The sequence below is a fragment of the Perna viridis genome, chromosome 7, assembly GCF_037379345.1.
Source record: "Perna viridis isolate PV_CMFRI_1.1 ecotype Kerala chromosome 7, ASM3737934v1, whole genome shotgun sequence".
Taxonomy (NCBI): Eukaryota; Metazoa; Mollusca; class Bivalvia; order Mytilida; family Mytilidae; genus Perna; species Perna viridis.
Window position 1 is genome coordinate 29,164,434 of NC_142451.1, and position 20,206 is coordinate 29,184,639.

A 20,206-nucleotide genomic window follows, 5' to 3' on the forward strand; every position below is an offset into this window, starting at 1 on the left:
TTTTTGAATTCACATACCTGTTGGGCAAACCCATTTTCTGCCATCCTGCATGCATACAAATACTTGAAATACTGAAAAGAAGATATTTATAATCTGATACAAGTTAATCTACTACTCAACCTTCCTTATTTTGAGCAAAATAAAAAAAAAAAAGCAAAACAAAAAACAAAAACACTCAAAAAGAAAACTTCCTTACTAAATTAACAGTTATTTAATCTGACTAGTAGTATTACTTAAAGCCATCTTCATACCATTCTATTCATCACTATACATGTATGTTTCTGCAAAGCATAACATAAAATGAAGTTTTCTTTGAAAGTAAAATCATTACAAAATAAAAAAAAATTCAATAATAAAATTATCAAATAAAAAAAAAAAAACAAAAAAAAAACGAAACTCCAATTTGAACTTTTTCCCAGTTGTATCAGGCTCTGTAAGAATTAGGCAGTGGGTGAAAAATGGTATGAAAAAAACACAATTTTGAAAGTTAATTTGACTATTAGCACCATCAGAATCAAGGAGAAAAAAGACAAGATATTTCCATATCATTTTTGAAGATTGAATTATAATTTCATTGAAGTATTTCAAAGGCAGATAAATCTGTAAAAATCATATTTCTTCTAACATTCTATTGAAAAAAATTTAAGCAAATAGTTGTGCAGATATCAAATATTGGTCTTTTCAAATAGAGAAATCATCCTTGAGTGAAATTATATTGTCAGATCAGTGGGTTTTGATATCCATGTTTCTGATATTCCCATTTTGCCTGATTCTTATAAATACTAACCCTTCAGAACATTGAAAAAAGATGTCACAAAACAACATCAACAACAAGAACCTCAAGTCTAAAGGTAAAAATATAATATTAATACTAGACTCTTTCTGGAGGTAGACCTAAAGTGAGGGACATAACTCTTGAAATCAGGGATATGTTCGTATCATAATTAATTTCACCAAAGCCTACCAAGTTTTCATTTGAAACAGAATGAAATCAATCCAAGTTAGTTTGATGCTCAGATAAGATTGATGTAAACTGCTGAATACAAACATTCCAACGATTTGTAAGAGTTGTGTCCCTTACCCTAGGTATACCTCCATGAACCATCTAGTATACAAACCTGCAAATTTGGAGAGAAGTAGGCTGCATTTCCTAGAGACATTGCATACTCATAAACTTCCGAGCACTGTATGGCTTCGTTTGTAGCAAACTCAGACAGAGGCAGTGTGTGACTTGACCCTATCAGTACCATCTTAGATGTCTTTTTATGATACGAACCAAATCCTGCCTGAGCCATCAGGTAACAGAAGTGACTGGCATGTAGGAAACCTCTGGCAGCTGCAAGGTAAACCTTTGGTTTATTAGTTGTCAATATTCAAAAATGTATTACAGATCAAATACATGTAGCTTTTAGAAAATACTCCTCCTCAATGGAAATTCTAAATTTGTTAATATTGTTTAGTTGCAAGTGGAAAGATGGTAAAATACTACTTTTGTATTTTAAGTGAAAAGATTCCATGTTAGCATCATGTCTTGTACCTTGCTTCTGGATTACAGAAACATTTTTTTAAACTAATTAGTGCTTTTCAAAACCTTTTCCATGTAGTAAACAAAGATGCATGATGCATTAAAAGGGTCTGAACTTTGAGGTTATCTATTTATCAAAAACAACTTATTGAATGCCTTAATATTTTCCTAAAATACTGCATTTTTGTTTAAGAAGCTCAAAAAATTTTGTCTGCCTCTGCCCAACATCATTCTTTAAAGAGATTCTAATCCTACATGACACATGTCTAAATAAAGATAATTAAAAATATACAAACAAATGAGAAACACCTATGACAACCTGTAAATGGAGATGATATCCTTACCCAGTGTGTCACCCATGGTCATTATACATTTCCTATCTAAGTCATGTTTATGAGTCTGGTTAGATAACATCATTGCAAGATGTGGTCGCCAGTCTCCCCACTTCTCATCTGTTATACACTGCAAATAAATGGCATATTGTTAACATAGAATTTCTTTGCTGTATTTGGGGTCACAAAATATTCTGCCAATATCATTCCCATGTGAAAATTCCCTTGTTTACAGGGTTTGATGTTAAAACTTTAAGAATTTAATCCTACGGGGCAAGATGACGACGATTATACTTATAGATATTGGAAAACCTTTAATACCAGACCCTATTAAATTTGTTAGATGCAAGTTATCTGACTGTGAAATTTACAACCAATTACAACCACATGAAGTGTTTTGATCCAGGAAATCACAAATAAACAGTATTTGTAAAAATTCAGTAGCACCAAGTTCCTAAGTACAATGTAGTTCAGCTACTTTAAGTTTGATCTCTAATTATTCAACTTAAACTATTCTTGAAAAAGATCTTTATTTTCCTTACACCTACCGATACTGCAGCAGGTTGTCGACCTGACATCAACTGATACAGAGTCTGGAGGGGGTCATTCATCTTCATAGCACTATTAGCAAATCTGAAAAATTAATTTACATTCTGAATAAATCACAGTCATGGCGAAATTCATTGGACCGTTGGACATGACCGATACTTTTAGCCGTCGGTCCGGTAAAATTTGTGTGATTTCCGGACCTGATGTCCGGTACGTTTTTTTTTTAATTAGAAATGCCTCAAATGGAACTTCCGGTTTAAAGATGGCATCAGAATTGAAGCAAATTTAAATTCCGTCCGGTAGATAATTGTTGGGTCCAGCAGATTTTGTTAAGTTGCCGGAACAAGTGTCCGACATGTTGAAAAATGATTTAGCCAGGTCTGAAATCAAGGGTATCCCATTGTAAATTTCAGCAATGGTTCACTACTATTTACATTTATTTATATGAAAATATATCATAACGTGACTTAAGTTATAATCATAAAATCTTGACATGTGTAACTGAAAATTTCTTATACTGGAATTCATATCAATACTTTTTGGCCTTAAATGACATAATACATTTCAACACGTTAATTTTTTAGCCTAACCTTCAACTCATTCACAAAAAAATATTTCAAGAACTAATAGTTTTAGAACTTACTTTTCAAATAAGGGGAAATTACAAGTTTTGATGAAAATATACCTGGTCATTACGTTAGCATGGGCCTTAGAGTCCATCTTACTGGCTAGGAATAAGGCATGACCCCACAGATTATTCTTCATAGCCCATTCTAATGCATCCTGAAAAGTAGTCAATGGTTTTCAATTAACATTAAATATTTTGCTAATAACCTCCTAAATTTTAGTACCGGTAATTGTAGCAGCAAAAAACTGTTGAATGAAGGTATAAATTTTGTACCCAAAAACAACTTTAATACATTAAGACAAATGAAAATTAGGACAACATACCTTTTTTCGGCCATACATCAATAGATGTCTAAATCTGTCAGTGACCTCTTCCCTTGACCTATGACTTTTATTCACAACAGACCTATCCATGGTGATGTTAGATATTTCAGAGTCGTCTAGGTCAGCTTCCAAATTGTCTGTACTACTTGATATCTTCATTCCCATGATGCTATATTCTGCTGTGGTGGGTTCATGACCTTGTAAAAGTAGGTCAGCAATATCAGTCCCAACTATCACCTGAAAAGAACAGAATTTTACATGACTGTTTTCCCATAGCATTTAAATAAGATTTAATCATGAATTTTTCAGTTACCAAAAATAGAGTCACATAGATGAAAGTATTTTTCCCCTTAATGTTTTAATCTATTACATGTAGTATGGCTGGCTTGTTAATGATTCTAACATGTACATGTATTCCATTTTAAAACTTTAATGTATGTATTTTAACGGGCTTCAATCAAGAAGGATGTAAATGTCACCAACTTTTTCACAAAAAGTTATATTATACATTCAGAAATGATGGCATGTATTTATTATTGGGATTTTGTTATAATTCCGAACCAAAATGTGATCTAAACTTCAGCAACATCAAGGAAATCTCCATTAAGTATTGTTAAAACATCCATAATGTGAGCTTTAGTTATTGCAGTTGTGTTCAGTTTGAATTTTTTGCAATAATAGAAACATTGCAAAAAATTTCAAAATTATCAATAGCAGATAGGGGAAAACTCTCATATATATATATATATAAAAAAAACTGTTAGTTACAGATGACAGAACAAAGGTAAAACCATTAGCTCTACCTAGTAATAAAAAATAAAATCACCTTTTTCTTATAAGATTCCTGATTGATCTCATTTAGTCAACATTAATATAAGAAAGATGGTTTGTACAATTAGTTTCTATTTAATTATAACACTAACCCCATTCTGTTTGATGAGAACTTCTAACAGTCTCCAGATTAACTCAGCTGATTCCCTATCAGTCATGTCAATGTTCTCAGAGCAGGCTTTAGCCTTCTGTTGACAGAATGATAATACATCGTTCTTATGGGTGTCATTCCTGAAAAAATTAAGATTAATGTTAAAACGATAACGACGTATAATAATGCTTTTCTTACGTCCTTGTAAACTTATGATGTATTTATGAACTAAAAGGTAGTTCCTTTGACTTTTTAAGCACAAGGACAGTTTTTTACAAAAAGAAAAATATATTGTAAGACAAGTACATAGTTTGATACTATTCTTCCCTAATTCAATAAACACATGCACCTCTGAAATTAAGTATAATATATAATGCAGCACCAATTTTAATGACAGTGCAATGGCCTGAAAAAGCACTTTCAAACTTTTACAAAAAACAATAATTACCATAATGAATTACATGTAACACAATTGTTCAAATACTATTTAGAGAAAACAAGAAATAAACAGTTACTACCAAGTCTTCTAAAACCCTCTTTTTAACCTCTTAAGCCCTAATTTAGAAATGCTTGTAGAAACAACTCTCTTACTCACAAGTCTTCTAAAACCCTCTTTTTAACTTCTTATGCCCCAATTCAGAAATGCTTGTAGAAACAACTCTCTTACTCACAAGTCTTCTAAAACCCTCTTTTTAGCCTTTTAAGCCCTAATTTAGAAATGCTTGTAGAAACAACTCTCTTACTCACAAGTCTTCTAAAACCCTCTTTTTAACTTCTTATGCCCAATTCAGAAATGCTTGTAGAAACAACTCTCTTACTCACAAGTCTTCTAAAACCCTCTTTTTAACTTTTTAAGCCTAATTTAGAAATCTTGTAGAAACAACTCTCTTACTAACACGTCTTCTAAAACCCTCTTTTTAACATCTTAAGCCCTAATTTAGAAATGCTTGTAGAAACAACTCTCTTACTCAATTTAAACCCTGTTTTCATAGTATGAAAACTTTTTCTTACAATTCACTAAAGATCTATTCCCTCAAGTTACTCTTCAGAATCCAACATCTATGAACAACAAAAACAACATAATCATACCACTAATTATCCCTGTTTCGTCTGAGGTCCCCTAAACATAAAGACCCATCCTTGGTCCAATTTCATAATGAATCACAATTTGAGATTTTCCTAAAATCTTCTATTTCAAATGATTTGATAGGTCAAAATTTCAGTTGAGGAAGGATCTGAGGAAAATCTCAATTCAAGATTTTTTTTATGAAACCAGGCCTTGGTCCTCTGACTTGATCTAAACTGATTCCATGTAAAGATTCCAGAAACAATGACTACTATTTGTGGTTTCCTACCTAACAAGAGGCCCAGGGAAACACTTGAGCTCCTCAACTTCTGGTCTGTCCTCGAGCATCATACTAATGTCGTGTATTTCTACAGTTGCTGTTTGTCCTTCCTTAGGTCTGTTGGGCATCACTTTAATCAGGTGCCCACCTGGGCCAAATCGGGCACACATATGGGGCAGTGTGTACTTTTCTGGAGTCATTCTACCTGGTGGTTCTGCTGTATAAAGTAATCAAAAGAAAACTAGTGATCCTCTACTAAGTTTCTATGTTGTGAAAGAATCTACAGGTTCACCACACTTATAGGATATAATGCTAACAATTTAATTCTATTTGCAACAGTTGAAAATCAAAACTATGTTAAACTCCATTGAAAATTTTAAATTTTGAGCCACAAACATTTCTCATCTAAATAAAATAAGGCCAACACTGTATACATCTTAATCTCCAGAAAATTATTTGCATTTGTCTTACTTTTGGTATAATTAAGCAATGAATAAATAAATACATGTAACTGTAATTGTAATGTTAATTGTAATTGTAATGGTAATATAATCCAGCTTTTGTCATTTTAGTAATTTGCCCCATACCTGAGTCACATGAATCTTCAAAACAGTAACGTTCAAACTAGGTCATTTTGTGACAAATATGCAATCTAAAGACTTACGTTCCATGTAACTATTGTTGTAATAATCTCCATAGCCATACGAATAATATGGGTCGTAATGCCCTCTATGATAGTCATCATATCCCTGTCGACTAGAAGCCCGAGACCTTTGGTAACCTTCCCTAAAATATATAGTTATAAAAATTAACACCTTTGTTCAATTCACTGGTGACACTTGACAAATCTGTATTGGAATAAAACTACCAACAGACACTGACTATCCATTCAGAAAGCATTAGAGATGATAGCAATTGAGTAGACCTTAACCAACATTCCTATTGACAGATTTAAAGATTATCCCAGTCGACAAATTTAGAAGCCCTCAGAACACCAGACTCTTTCATGCATCCTACTTACCTTATATAAAATTCAAAATTTCTTAATGAAAAGATTAAACCCAAATCTGATACATGTACATGTATTATAAGAAATATGAACTTAATGACCTAAATAATTATAGAATGTTTTTAGGGCAATAAAAGTTTGTTAATCTGCCAATTTTTGTCTGCTAAAAGTTGTTCTGTGGTAAAAGAGTATGGTGCTACTTAGTTAATATTTAAATTAAGTCAGTCCTAAAGCAAACCCCATTTTTAGCATTCAAAGTTTGAAAAATAAGGAAAACATTAAAAAAATTAAAATTAAGCTTTCTTTCACAAAGGCAACTTATAACATATAACTTAGTGCTTTCAAATTATTACACTACATTTACATCTGGCGTGGGTAGATGAACAGACAATGGTATTCATTAAATGATAAGTTTATTTAAAAAAAAAAAAAAAAAAAAAAAAAATGAAAATAATTTTATATCATTTCATGCCTTTTCATGCTTTATTTCCAGTACTATGAAGGTAATTATATCTATTGTTTAATAACTGTTGAATACTTAATTAAATAAAATTAATGTAAGGATAAGTTCTTGATACATTTGTATTACAAGATACAAAAATATACATCCATATATTAATTTCTGCACAACTACAGAATTGAAGCAAAAACTGATGCATAAAATATACCCACATGATATATATTATATATAGTGCACTATGTGCAATGATAGCTTTGCAACTACTTGTAACCTATTGCTAATAGAATTCTCATCTAGCAATAGTACAATGTACTAGCACTTTCCTTTTGTTATGAAGCAGCTATGTATAAAACTTTTAAACTTTTGCATTTTGAAAAAACCTTATTGAGGCAGCAAATTAAAAAAAAAAAACTGGATGCAGCTGACCCATATGTTCAAATTTTATAACATGTTTAGTAACATACACCCATAACCACAGCCCTCAACCAATGCCAAGAATTGTAGAGCAGACAGAGTTTATATACCCGTATATAGATTTTATAAGTTAAACAGTATTGTTTGTTTCCATCCCCAACATTCCAGCCTCCTCGTTTACAAGACACACTATTGTTGCTGCTTGCCTAGCTCACCATGGACACCTGCACTACAAATGAACCTTAACAAAGACTAATGTAATCTATGTAGACAACACGGCAACCTTCAAATGATGGGGAAACATGGCACATAACAATACAAAAATTTTGTTGTCTTTCATGATAAACAGTTGCTTTTTAGTCATGGTTTTGTGCCACAAAAAGACTGAAAATTTGAATGTTTTAATTTCAGACTTTTAAACAAATTTCTATGTTTGAATATTTTCCCATTGGAATATCAGCAACCAAAACCCAGCCTGCAGAAACAACTGTGAAAGTACAATTAAATTACTATAAAAATCTACAAGCCAGTTCAAAACTACACACCCTGTTTCTTACTAAAGGGATGGACAGGGTGTACTTCAACCCTGCTTCCTTCACCTTAGATCACTGCCCCCTCCTTCCTGACCACTGCTTCCCAACTTCTTTTATTTTACCACCAGTTATGGTTGCCAACCATAATCCCCAATTCCTGTATTTTTCACTCTCCATTCCCTGCCCCTTACCACTGATCCCCACCCCCATTACCCCTGTATTCCTGTCTCTCCTCCCATTATTGGAAGAAACGTTATGGAACTTTCATAATGAAAAGAAATAATAAAGATTTAACCAGTAAGTGCAAAAAGTACCACATGATACACTGTTTTCAAGACCATGAATCACAACTATTTCATTTTGTCATGAGCCAAGTTTCAACCCAGGGCAAGAACTGTCATTAGTTACATAACTTACAGCTGATCACCCGAATCTGATAATGACCCTGGAGTATGAACTCTACTATCACTTCTTGTACTGTATGAATCGTCATTTCTATAGTGGTCATAATACCTGGAAACACATGCACAATGGGACACATGCAGTCTGACAATATACATCAGGGTTAGAAATTCAGGGTTGTTAGATTAAAAAAAAAACAGCTGAGAGTAAATTGAATAATGTGATTTTTCTTAAAATACTACATTCTATTGAAAATCTTTTAATTTCAGTTTCCAAACCCTCTACTGGTGCTTTTTTTAAAGAGTTTCTAACCCTGATACACAATGCACATGGAGTAACTCAATCAATTTGCTTTTATTGTCTATAACAGGAAATCGTTGTGCAATTAGTACATGATGATAATGATATTTGATAATGATGAAATATTTTTTATGATATCAAAAACATCCTTCATAGTACATTAACATAGTATTTTTTTCTATGGATAATCTTAGTATTTGACATCTGAAAGTTAAAAAAATTCTACTGGTAGTACTGTGAATCTACACAATTATGATAAAGCAAAGGTAAATACATCATGTATTTTTTATGGAAACATGTATTAATTCTGAAAGTCAAAAACTTTGTGAAGGTGTTTAAATGGCACAATGCAATCATGAAACAATGACATTATAACAGTTTTTTTTTGTAGCAAGGTATTAAAACTACACATTATCAATAAGTCTTTGAATTGGAAAAGTATCTAATGATTTTGTAAAATGCAGTTACATCTGGATATATGATCAATGCATCTTTGAGAAGGGAAAAATATTTTTAATGGAAAGATGAAAAACTAACATGCTGAAAATTTTCTGGTTAGATGAAGCAGGGCAGTCATTCTAATTGGAGAAAAAAGGAATTATTTCATAAAGATGTCAACAGAACAAAAATATATACAGTTCTATCATTTTGAACAAAAACTATCCAACTGTATTTGCAACAGCTTGGGGATGGACAAACTAGTATTAAGTTGTGTATCAAAAAGTTCATGCATCTTCAATACTTGAAATTTAACTTAAACCTGGAATAATGAACTTTTGGTACAAAGCAAGGGAAGAAAACAAAAATCTAAAAGCATGTTAAATAAAAAGCCAATGCAGTGCACAAAAGAAATAAAATATAGGTAAATGGTTTGACAAACATCCAACAAGACAAAAAGGGAGTTAACTCCCTTTTCTTACCCAGCTTGCTGCCATGAATAATCATAACGCGACATTCTGTCATAACTGAAATTACATGAATATGACACAATACTGGTGACTCGTGAAATTATAGACTGACTGGACTGTCAAAGTTGTGCTTTATGATGTGAAAATACATATCTCTGTACCAAACATTAATTATAGAAGCAAGAGGCTCCACTGAGACAGGAATGCTCACCTGGGCCTGTTTAAGTGATGTAAGGGCAACAATTCCAACATGAAGTCATTTTACAACTTCCACCTTTTGAATGAGGTTTTAAGCTTTTATATTTCAATCTACTTTGTTCTATAGTCATAAGCCAAAAAGTGTGAGTGCTATAAATTTTGACAAAGACATTAGGTCCAGGTGAGCTTGTGACTGTTACAATTTAGAATGGACAAAATATATAAAACCACCATTGCTCATAATGGACTTGATGACCATGGTATAAAATGTACATTATATGTTTATAAAAGCTTTCCAATTTAAAATGTTTAATTTTCAAAAAAATATCAATTTTGATCTTTAACCAAAATTTTGAAGTTTAAATATCAGTAAAATAATGGTTGGGCTTGTCTAAAGATGAATTTCCATCGCTCTCAAAAAAAAAAAAAAAAAAAAATAGGGAATGCTAATTCCTGACTTGAGAGTAAAACAAATTAAGAAATAAATCAGAAACAGTATTTTATAAAAAAAAAAAAAAAAAAAACACATCATAATGTGAATTGCAACAGAAACAATGCACACACATAAAATTATCATTTGTCAAAAAATCAACACCTGTGACAAACATCTAAAGATATTTTATAATTCATTTAATATTCAATTATAAGTAATTTCCAGATTTGACAAATTTCTCTTTGGATTAATGACTTTAGTAGTGTATATAAGTACAATGAATAACATATTAATCAGGATGCTGTAAATAAAGTCTAGATAAACATTTTCTCCAGAAATGATCAAATTATGGTCATGTTGTATCAGCAGAGTGAAACCTGTCTAAACCAGAGACTTATATATCAGTTTGTAAAATGTTTCAAATGTACTTTGAATATCTGTAAACCTGTCTAAAATGAACCAATCTTTAAGTCCAAAAGGAGCTGTTTTCACTGAATTGACTTCATGGTGTAAAGTAACACTCCAGCCAAGAATCATGCAAAATTGGAAAGCCTATATATTTTGATTTTTTTATATATTGTGTGTAAAATGTTTAGCAAAAGAAATAAGTTTGTGTCTTTTCATACATATAATCCTTGATTTTTAGGAGATGTAAACTATATGGAATGTATTTTAGAATTCAAAATTAAGAGAGATAAATGACACTGAAATGGAAACTATAGGATTTTCAATGTGAATTTATAGTATCTCTTAAGATCAAATAGATAGAAATGAATAATTACACACTCTGTCATACAGACCCATAAAGCAATAACAAAAATAAAAATGTGTAGCCTTTTTGGGTAGTATCACATATTACAAAATTTGCATGATTCCTACATGGACTACTTCTTAAGCTCTCAAAATTTTCAGAATTTCATTCCGCCATCTACTTAAAAAAAAATACACATTTTGTTTGGAACTAGATTTAAAAAAATGTAAAACAAATTCAGTATGAGTTCAGTTTGATCATTTCTGAAAAAAAAAATTGAAATTATAATTATTTTTTGTACTGATGTCAAGATGTTTTAAGATGATAAGAGAGCAAGCAACAGCAGTTTAATTGAATCAAAATGTATTACAGACATACTGTTGTACTGAGTCACTTCAGACCAAGCAGCAAAATCCTTAACATACTGTCGAATATAGATCAGATTTATATCTTTTCTATTGAAAATATTGAAGTAAATCATGTTTGAAGATTTTTAAAAACTGTGTTGCAATAAATTTACAATATCATATTTTGAGATTGTTGTTAAAAGTATTGACTCAAACAGCATAAAAATAATTCATGAATACAAATTATTTTCTGAATTTAAATGCCTTATAATTTGTTAAATAAATTATAGGTAGCAAAGTAGTACATGTACTGATATTAACACTTCAGGATTTTCAAGCTTTAAATCCAATTTAAGTAAAATATAGACCTGGTAATTTTTCAGTCACTGCATGTATAATCAATCAAAATTTCATACTTCTCTCTACACAAAGTTGACCTTTCTGATCAACCAATCAGACTCTAGCTTATATGATTATGAAAGTATCAAATTAAGGAAAAAAAAAGATTCCGCAAAAAAGGTCATCTGAAGAGAAAGTAGAATGGATTTTTGTTAGATCCTACATAGAGTGACTAAATAGATTGAGGTTAATTCAAATCCTGAGACAGTATGTCAAGATTAAAGAAAAGCTTCCAACTCTGCTGTCAGAGGATTTAAATTATTACAATGTATATTGTCAGTGAAACTTACTTATCTGAATATTGTCCACTGTAGTATTCGTCATAGTAACCTTTACCATATCGACTGTCATAGTACTCCTGGTAACGTGGGTCATAGTAACCATATTGTTGTCTGTTGTTACCATAGTAATCATAGTAACCTGTGAAAATGAGAAAAAAGGGTGTTTTCTCTTTTCCATATAAAAAAAACCTTTGGAGGCAATGTTATGGTACCACAAAATTTAAACAATTAAGGAATATTTAAGTGTAGATTGGCCCAAACCATGCTATTTTGCATAACCTGTAGAAAATTTAAGCAACATTCCTTTTAAATCTAAATATAAAAAATTTATTCATTATCAAAACTTTTTTTCTTTGGGATTATTTGAATCTCAAAGTGGGAACCAATCAATGTTAATGACCTCGCAGTACCAAAGCAATTTATACAAAATAACCTGGTTTGCTCAAGGAGAACCAAACAATCAGAAAGCTTGTCACAAACCAAATGAAATTATTAACATGGAAAACTATTCTCATCAATATGACAAATTAATATAATTATTTATGCTGAAAATCTACCATTAAATTACATGAATTTGGTGATAGATAATGAAACAAAAAATAGTAACAGATTTTACTACAACCTCATCAACAAGAACAATTTTTTTTTCAAACACTGCTAACTATTGTCGAATCAAAAAGACAACATATTTATGATGTCAAATGATGTACGTAAATTGGTAATACTAATTCATCACACTGCCTTAAAATACAGTGAAAACCAGACCAAACCATAATTAAATTGAACACTCTTTCAGTTTAGAGATTTTGTTATAACACTTTATTGAGATTCCTCATACCAGTTTTCTGGCATTTCTGTTTATAGCAAAACCCCACTAAATTTGAACATGTTCTACTTTTTACAGGTTTAAAAATATTGTGTACTTTCACCTTTCTATGAACAACATTATCCTTGTGAATTACTTAATTACCTCTACCATATCTATCACGATAATACTGATCTCTGTCATAGCGCCCTCGGTCTGATGCCTCTGTCTGACGTGATGGGGCCCGATCATCAACTAAAAGAACAAGTAAATTTTTTTTTAAAATCCCGATATATCAAGTGCTCCATTGTATACTAAAAGTTAATGTATTTGTAATTATATATATATGTACATGTACCTGTTCCATTCCTTAAATTTTCATACATCTTGATTTAACATATGCCAAACATATTGGCCTACAATTACTTCTGTAATTTAATGTTTATAAAGATGAACACAATCATACATTAAAATCAAATCTTTGATGTAGAAGGAAAAAGAACTAAAAACAGATTCCATGATCATCCATCATAATATCTTATGTGGTACAATAATTTTTTTCTCCATTCTGTTAAACCCTGTTCAATCATGTGCAATGTACATAAATTTACAGTGCATATTAAGTAGCAGTCTTTCTAAAAATCAGACAGAAGGTGATTCATGCATGTCAAAAACCCACTGAATTCATTTTTATTTCTTGTTCAGAGATAGTTACAGATCACATAACCAGTCTTAGTTTTTCATTTGGTTGTTGCACTTTTGAGATAAAGTTTATATAGATTGTACATGAAATTAGCACTTTGCAAGAGTTATTTTTCTTGATTTAGCTTGAGTTGATTGATTTTTGTGGGAGATGAATGTATGATTTTCTAAAAAGTGCAGATGTGAATGCAGAAATGATTATCATTATGTGAATGTATAGCATAAGTAGACTGAGAAAGCATCATTTGTTTAGTGAGTTTTTCTTAACCATGAATCACCTTACCATTGGCAGTGCCTGAACTTTATATGGACTGGTACTTTTAAAAATAGCCTGAGGCAGTTACAATTAAAGTTGTTTTTTTTTTATGAAGAAACTGTAAAGCTAGGGGAATCCCTCAAGAAGGCAAAGATTTTTGATAGTAATATTTTTGCTTGCTGAATTAAACATTTTACCATTAAATATCACGAAATATAGTTACACAATTGGATTCCTTACCTTTTCATACAACAATACATTCGTATTTAAAATTCAAAAAATATATGGCAAACTGAAAAAATATCTTGGTCCTTTAGCCTCCCTGCTCATTGCTAATGTTTAAAAATACTAAATCTTCAAAATAAAGTAAAACCAAAAAGCACCTCTTTATTTCAAATTTTGAAATTTCACAATCTCTCATTGGTTTTCATAAATATTGGCCTCAGAACAAGGATGACTAAGGTTGGCCTAAAGACACTTATTTACATATGTACATTAACTGTATTTAAGGAGGTAGACGTAGGGTAAAGGACACAACTCTTGAAAATCATTGGAACGTTTGTATTCAGCATTTTACATCAATCTCATGTAAGCAAAGTAACTTGAATTGATTTCATTTCGTTTCAAATGAAAGCTTGATAAGCATTGGTGAAATTGAATATGATACAAACATATCACTGATTTCAAGAGTTGTTTCCCTTACCCTAGGTCTACCTCCTTAATAGTAAAAGGACATAGCCTTTAAATACTGATTGCTCATAATACTGCACCAGAAACAGAAATATTGTGAACTAAAATAAAATGCAGATTTATACAAAAATTAACCCAACTTGGCCTGAAAAAATTCTGTCTTTCCAGTAATTTCTTCTTTCAAATTGAGATTGGAAATGAATTTAAGGTATTTTTTGTTCTATTTTTTAAATAAATATGATTTTTTAAATAAATATGAACAAATATATCATTCTTCATTGTATATTCCCAAAACTGTAAAAACAGTTTTTAAAGTTACCTGAAACACAGAAATTTTTTAAGGCATAACTTACCAGTAGATTGTCTTGATCTTGGTCTCTCATATCTTTCATCAACATAATATGGATCTCTCTGACTTTGTTTATTGTTTCTTTGATAGTAAGCCTCATAATATTTTTCCCTTTCCATATCTCTTTCTCTGTCTCTGTAATCTCTGTTGTCACGGTAACGATCATCTCTATATCTGTCGTCTCTTGGTCCCCTAGTCCTGTCGTCTTTGTAAGATCGTTCACTTTCCCGAACTCTTTCTCTCTCATCCATTCTCTTTGTCATTTCAATCTCTCTGTCTATAGATGAATTTCGTTCATGTCTGTCCTTTTGAGTCGTATCTCTTGTATCTCTTCTTGGTCCACCTCGGTCTGGTACTTTTGATTTTCCTAAGTCTTTCTCAGGTGAGTTTTCTCGTGAAAGATTATTACTTATACTAGAAATCAAGTTTTCTACAGGAGACAACACTTCATTGGTCTCAGGATTTGTTTTCTGAGTGGTCTGGGGCAGCAAGCCTAAAATTGGCATGATAGCAGACCCACTTGATCCCTGTACAGGAGCTGCAGGTGCCAGTAGAATGTTTGCTTTAGGTACCTCATCATTATTAGCCCACAATGAAGTAGCTGGAGAAATGTTTTCTTTTTTCCTACGTTCCACTGCCTTCTGATATGCAGCTTGTTCAAGCCTTCTACTGGGTGTAATTCGTCCAGGTGTAGTCCTACCACTGGCTTTAGTTGGGGTGGTCCTCCCTGTGGGAGGTTTGGTAGGTGTTGTTCTACCACCACCTACAGTTCTCCCTGAATTTAAAGGTGACCTTGGTCTCCTTTGTTCTTTACCCCTGTTAGAGAACCTTCTGTAATCAATACCAGAATCTTGGTGTCTGCTAGATGATGTTGGTACTATAGACCTGTCTGCTTTCATAGGTCCCATTTTTCTATCTGTACCTCGTCTATCTAATCCTGAATCCCTCCTCAGATCATCTCCCATATGTCCCTTATCTGAATGCATTGGAGTATTTTCATCATCAAAGGAGTTGCTGGATTGTGACAGATTCCTTCGTCTAGGTGGCTGGAATGGACTTTCTTTTCTTGGCATGATAGGACTCTGTGACTGAGAATCCGCAGAACTGGCCTCCTCAGCAACTGGTTGTATAGGACTAGGATATCCAGTAGCTACTGCTGTATCTAGCTTAAGATTTGCTGAGGGTGATGATTCATCATTCTGGCTTACATTAGACATAGCAGGATGACCAGTTTTTACTTCAGATCCCTTCCCCTTCCTGAAAGGATTACCTCCTGATTGGCCCATTCCTGTGGGAGGAGGTGGGACACCAATTCCAGGGGGAGGTCCTGATGTAGCAGGAGGGCCATCTGATCTTGGAGGCATTGGAGATGATGCATGTTTAGGAATCATATTTGAAGTTGGTGAACTTTCCTCAGGTTTTTTGTCACCAGTGTTTGATTCTGTATGAACTGGTGGGGTCCCAGAAGGTGAAATATTAGTTGAACCAATGAAGAAATGAACATTACTGCTACTGTCTGTAGAACCCTGTCGACTATGATTACTTGGAGGCATAAGGGTGTTAGGTGGAGGGACCATTTCCCACTCATCTGATGTTTGTGAGTTTTGTGATACAGGTGAGTCTTTTGACTGTTTTGGTCCACTATCAACTGAAACACCTTGGCCATCAACAGCTGAATGATTTGTATCACCCTTTTCACTATTTGTTTTTTCCTTTGATTTATCACCCAAGTTCAAATTTTCCATTTGATTTGCAATATTCTGTCCTTCACTTTCACTATTGACCAGCTGATTGCTGGAGCTATTTAAAGTCACCAAACTCTCACTGCTAATATCACCAGATACTGATTCTGACATAGGAACATTCAAATTTTGATTATGGTTACCAGTTATTTCAGGCTCATCTCGATTAAAATGATCATATCCTTCACCAGAGGTATTTAATACATTGTCACCAAGCAAATTGTCATGTCCAGTATTATCAGAGTGCTGGTACTCAATATTACCACCTTCTGTGGTGGGTGATTCCTGAATTTGAACCCCTGCACTGGAATTGTCGTGAACACTGTCCATTACATTCTCAGAATTACCAGTCTCATTTGGGGTTTCTGCTCCTTGGTTTTCTGCAGTACTCCAATTTTGTTGACTCCCATAACCATTCCAGCCTGGGTTATTCCAGCCATAGTTGTGATCATAAACCTGACCTTGGTTATCATAGTTGTAATATTGCTGACTCTGCTGATCATATTGTTGTTGTTGTTCGCCATACTGTTGAATTGGTTGACCATTTTGGTCAAATTGTATGGGTTGACCATTCATGTCATACTGTACAGTTTGACCACTTTGGTTATATTGAATAGGCTGCCCTAGTTGATCAAACTGCTGAATTGGTTGGCCTTTTTCATCATACTGAATGGGTTGACCTTGGTTAACCTGTTGATATGCCTGGTTGTATCCTTGTTGAATTCCTGGGTTTAAGTTATAAAATTGCTGAGAATCACCTTGACCCTGATAGTTTTGACCTTCATCTTGTACATTCTGACCATGATCCTGGCTCACCTGCTGTGCCCCAGCATTTGCATCTCCTGCTGTGTTATAGTTTCCATATTGATTGTCAGCACCCCATCCTGAGCCCCAACTTGATTGGTTGGTATGATCTGTACCACTAGGTTGAACTGGACCATTTTGCTGGAATTGTGCTGGATTGAATAGCTTAACACTTCCCTGAGATTCTGATGAAGGCTGAAAATTCCATGGCGCAGATGTGCTCATACTGAAAGAAGAAAAAAATGTCACAGACTTAAAGTACAAGGTTAGTTAGATAAAGTATAAAACTGATTAGTATAGTTCAGTAAATGTAATCCCCTTTTCTGATCAATTACAAATTGTACATGAAACAGAGAGTGGGTAACAACTGTTGTATGATAAATGATGGTAATAATCAATAATTCAAATCAGAAACAATGTCCAAAATCTAACTCTGATCATTACAGTAGTTATGAGGTGGTAATGAAATTCTTATTCCTGGAGAGAATTGATTAGTATGCCTTACATTCTGTTTAAAAAATAAACTTAAAGACAGTGATGGAATCCTCCATATCATGTTGAGGTGGTAGACTTAGGCTAAGGGACACAACTGAGGAAATCAGTGATATGTAATATATTTGTAACATATTCAATTTAACCAAGTATAATAAGAATGAATATGGGGAATACGACAGAGACAACAACTCCACTGGGATGAAAATGTCATTTCAAAGCCCCCCATGGGTCTTCAAGGATAAAAGAGGAAACCCTCACACCATGGGGCAGACTGCAGCATGCTCCAAAACATTATAAACAGGTACAATGAAAAAGCTACCCTAAAAGACTTCAGCCGCATAAAAGAAAACTGAAAGTGAAATCCAGACAAGACATACACTTACACAGGCCAGAAATTATTGACTTGTGACAGGTGCAAAAAAAAGAGGCAGGGTACATGTACTGTATTATATATTTAAACACATTTAAAAATCAGTACAAGAAGGTTGGAGTCCCTTGTTAAAACAGAAATAGAGAAACTGATTATGAGTTATAAAAAGCCTATCAAGCAGTCATTTGAAACAGAATGAAATCAGTTCAAGTTACTTTTGATGTCATGTCAGGCCATTCTGGATATATGTAGCAGTACACACATATGATGTACATGTACAAATGTATATACATGTACATGTAGTGATATTACTCCCTTAAATTACCTCCCCATGTGTCCTAAAATGATTAAAAAATAATCTCCAGAAGATAAATTGGTAGTCAGAGGGTAGGGTATAGTGTTTCTGTTCAGATTAACACTGATCAAAAGTTTACCACTTGTCTTTTCCTTAACATACTCTATAAAATTAATCATTTTAACTACAATCTTTAAGTTATGGATGGTTTTCCAAATTTCTAAAGTTAAAAAAAATGCATTTTCCCAATAAAAAAGTATGAAGTTAAAAAAGGATGAAGTCCAGAGTAGTTTTGAAAAAAAACCAACAATATCACTGACATGTACATGTATGATACATGTACATTTGTATTAACCTTTAGCAAATCAGTGATCATCTACATGTACATATACATGTACATGTACTGTACACATATCACACATACATGTACATGTGCATTGTATATAATGTTATTGGAACTGTCATTTTTTGTATGTTTGGATTTGCGTATTGTGTCGTAACCATCTCTTGTAAATGAGTTTGAACAAATAAATATTTATTTATATTTGTAAATGGTTAAAAGCCATTACATGGGGTGAAACAGTGTACAATGTACAATTGTAGTACATTTCTGACATAGTCAATATGATACAAATACACTTTTGACATTTCAATAATAGGCTTAGCTAAATTACAGGTTGACTTGTTTCAAATTAGAAACTGACACTAAACACTATCAGGTTTTTCAACATTTTTTCCCACTCCTACTAATTTTTTAAATGCAGTACTTCTGACTGAAACCAGCTACATTTGTAAAAGAATGAAGAATAGAGGGTTGATATACATCAATAAATATGCACTGGTACATACATGTACATGCATAAATATATTTTGTAGCATTCAGCAAAACTTTGGTACAGTTCTTGTTCCCATTTTTGTTCAAACCTTAACAAGCTTGCAGAGATGCAACAGTGAACCAAAACAAATACCATATATCAGTTTTAGTAAATATCTCATTCAAGAATAACAAACAGTATAACACAACTAAAGCTGATACACACCAAGAGAATTTCAATATTTTTTCAATGGAGACTATTTTGGAAACCTTTTAACTTTGATGAATAAGAAAAGGAGTAGGTTTCGGTAAGGCCCTATTTTGGCCCCAGTTTTCAACTTTTTTGAAAGATTTATTTTGGTCTATACTAGTTTATTTGAAAGAATAATAGTTGTAGTAAATACATCTCTGCTGATCTCATTTTGGAGATATCACAAATGTTTTTGATCTAATAGCGGTGAAATTTAACACAATATTAGTGAAATCTTCACAATACTACACACTATATATAAAGATCTAGAATGAACACGCATGTGGCATATATGTGAACCTACAGGTGGTAGTGCAATTCTACTGGAAATACAACCTGCCTACCGTTCTACAGTTTAAACAGAAAATCTACCGCTTTCTGAACATTATACCATAAACAAATTTTGGACACCATTTTTTTTTTACTGAACGAAAAAACCTGAGAGGATCGAATAACGACATTTCCGGTTGATCTCGGGTAGACAGGTGAACAAGTTAATTAGGGTAATAATTTCATAAACAGTAATTTAGTGCCTTAGTGGTTATCGACGAGACGTAATTCAAAAGGTATGATG

General features: G+C 32.7%; 1 protein-coding gene across 5 annotated transcripts in view; it reads right to left on the bottom strand.

Annotated features, from left to right (window-relative positions):
* The window catches only part of LOC148612171 (uncharacterized), a 38,519-nt gene that overhangs the window by 15,449 nt on the left and 2,864 nt on the right, over positions 1 to 20,206 (bottom strand). For 2 of the 5 annotated variants that reach the window (XM_088593371.1, XM_088593372.1), the window contains exons 2-15: positions 14,867 to 17,634; positions 13,031 to 13,120; positions 12,070 to 12,199; positions 9,664 to 9,708; positions 8,459 to 8,554; positions 6,290 to 6,411; positions 5,635 to 5,842; positions 4,281 to 4,419; positions 3,358 to 3,594; positions 3,092 to 3,189; positions 2,406 to 2,490; positions 1,870 to 1,987; positions 1,119 to 1,336; positions 18 to 71 (exon numbers count right to left, since the gene is read on the bottom strand). In XM_088593371.1, the coding sequence (XP_088449497.1) occupies positions 18 to 71; positions 1,119 to 1,336; positions 1,870 to 1,987; positions 2,406 to 2,490; positions 3,092 to 3,189; positions 3,358 to 3,594; positions 4,281 to 4,419; positions 5,635 to 5,842; positions 6,290 to 6,411; positions 8,459 to 8,554; positions 9,664 to 9,708; positions 12,070 to 12,199; positions 13,031 to 13,120; positions 14,867 to 17,633 (4,407 nt within the window). In that variant the 5' untranslated portion in view covers position 17,634. The remainder of the gene's footprint in view (positions 1 to 17; positions 72 to 1,118; positions 1,337 to 1,869; positions 1,988 to 2,405; positions 2,491 to 3,091; positions 3,190 to 3,357; positions 3,595 to 4,280; positions 4,420 to 5,634; positions 5,843 to 6,289; positions 6,412 to 8,458; positions 8,555 to 9,663; positions 9,709 to 12,069; positions 12,200 to 13,030; positions 13,121 to 14,866; positions 17,635 to 20,206) is intronic. The other 3 variants (XM_088593373.1, XM_088593374.1, XM_088593375.1) reach the window with 3 other exon arrangements.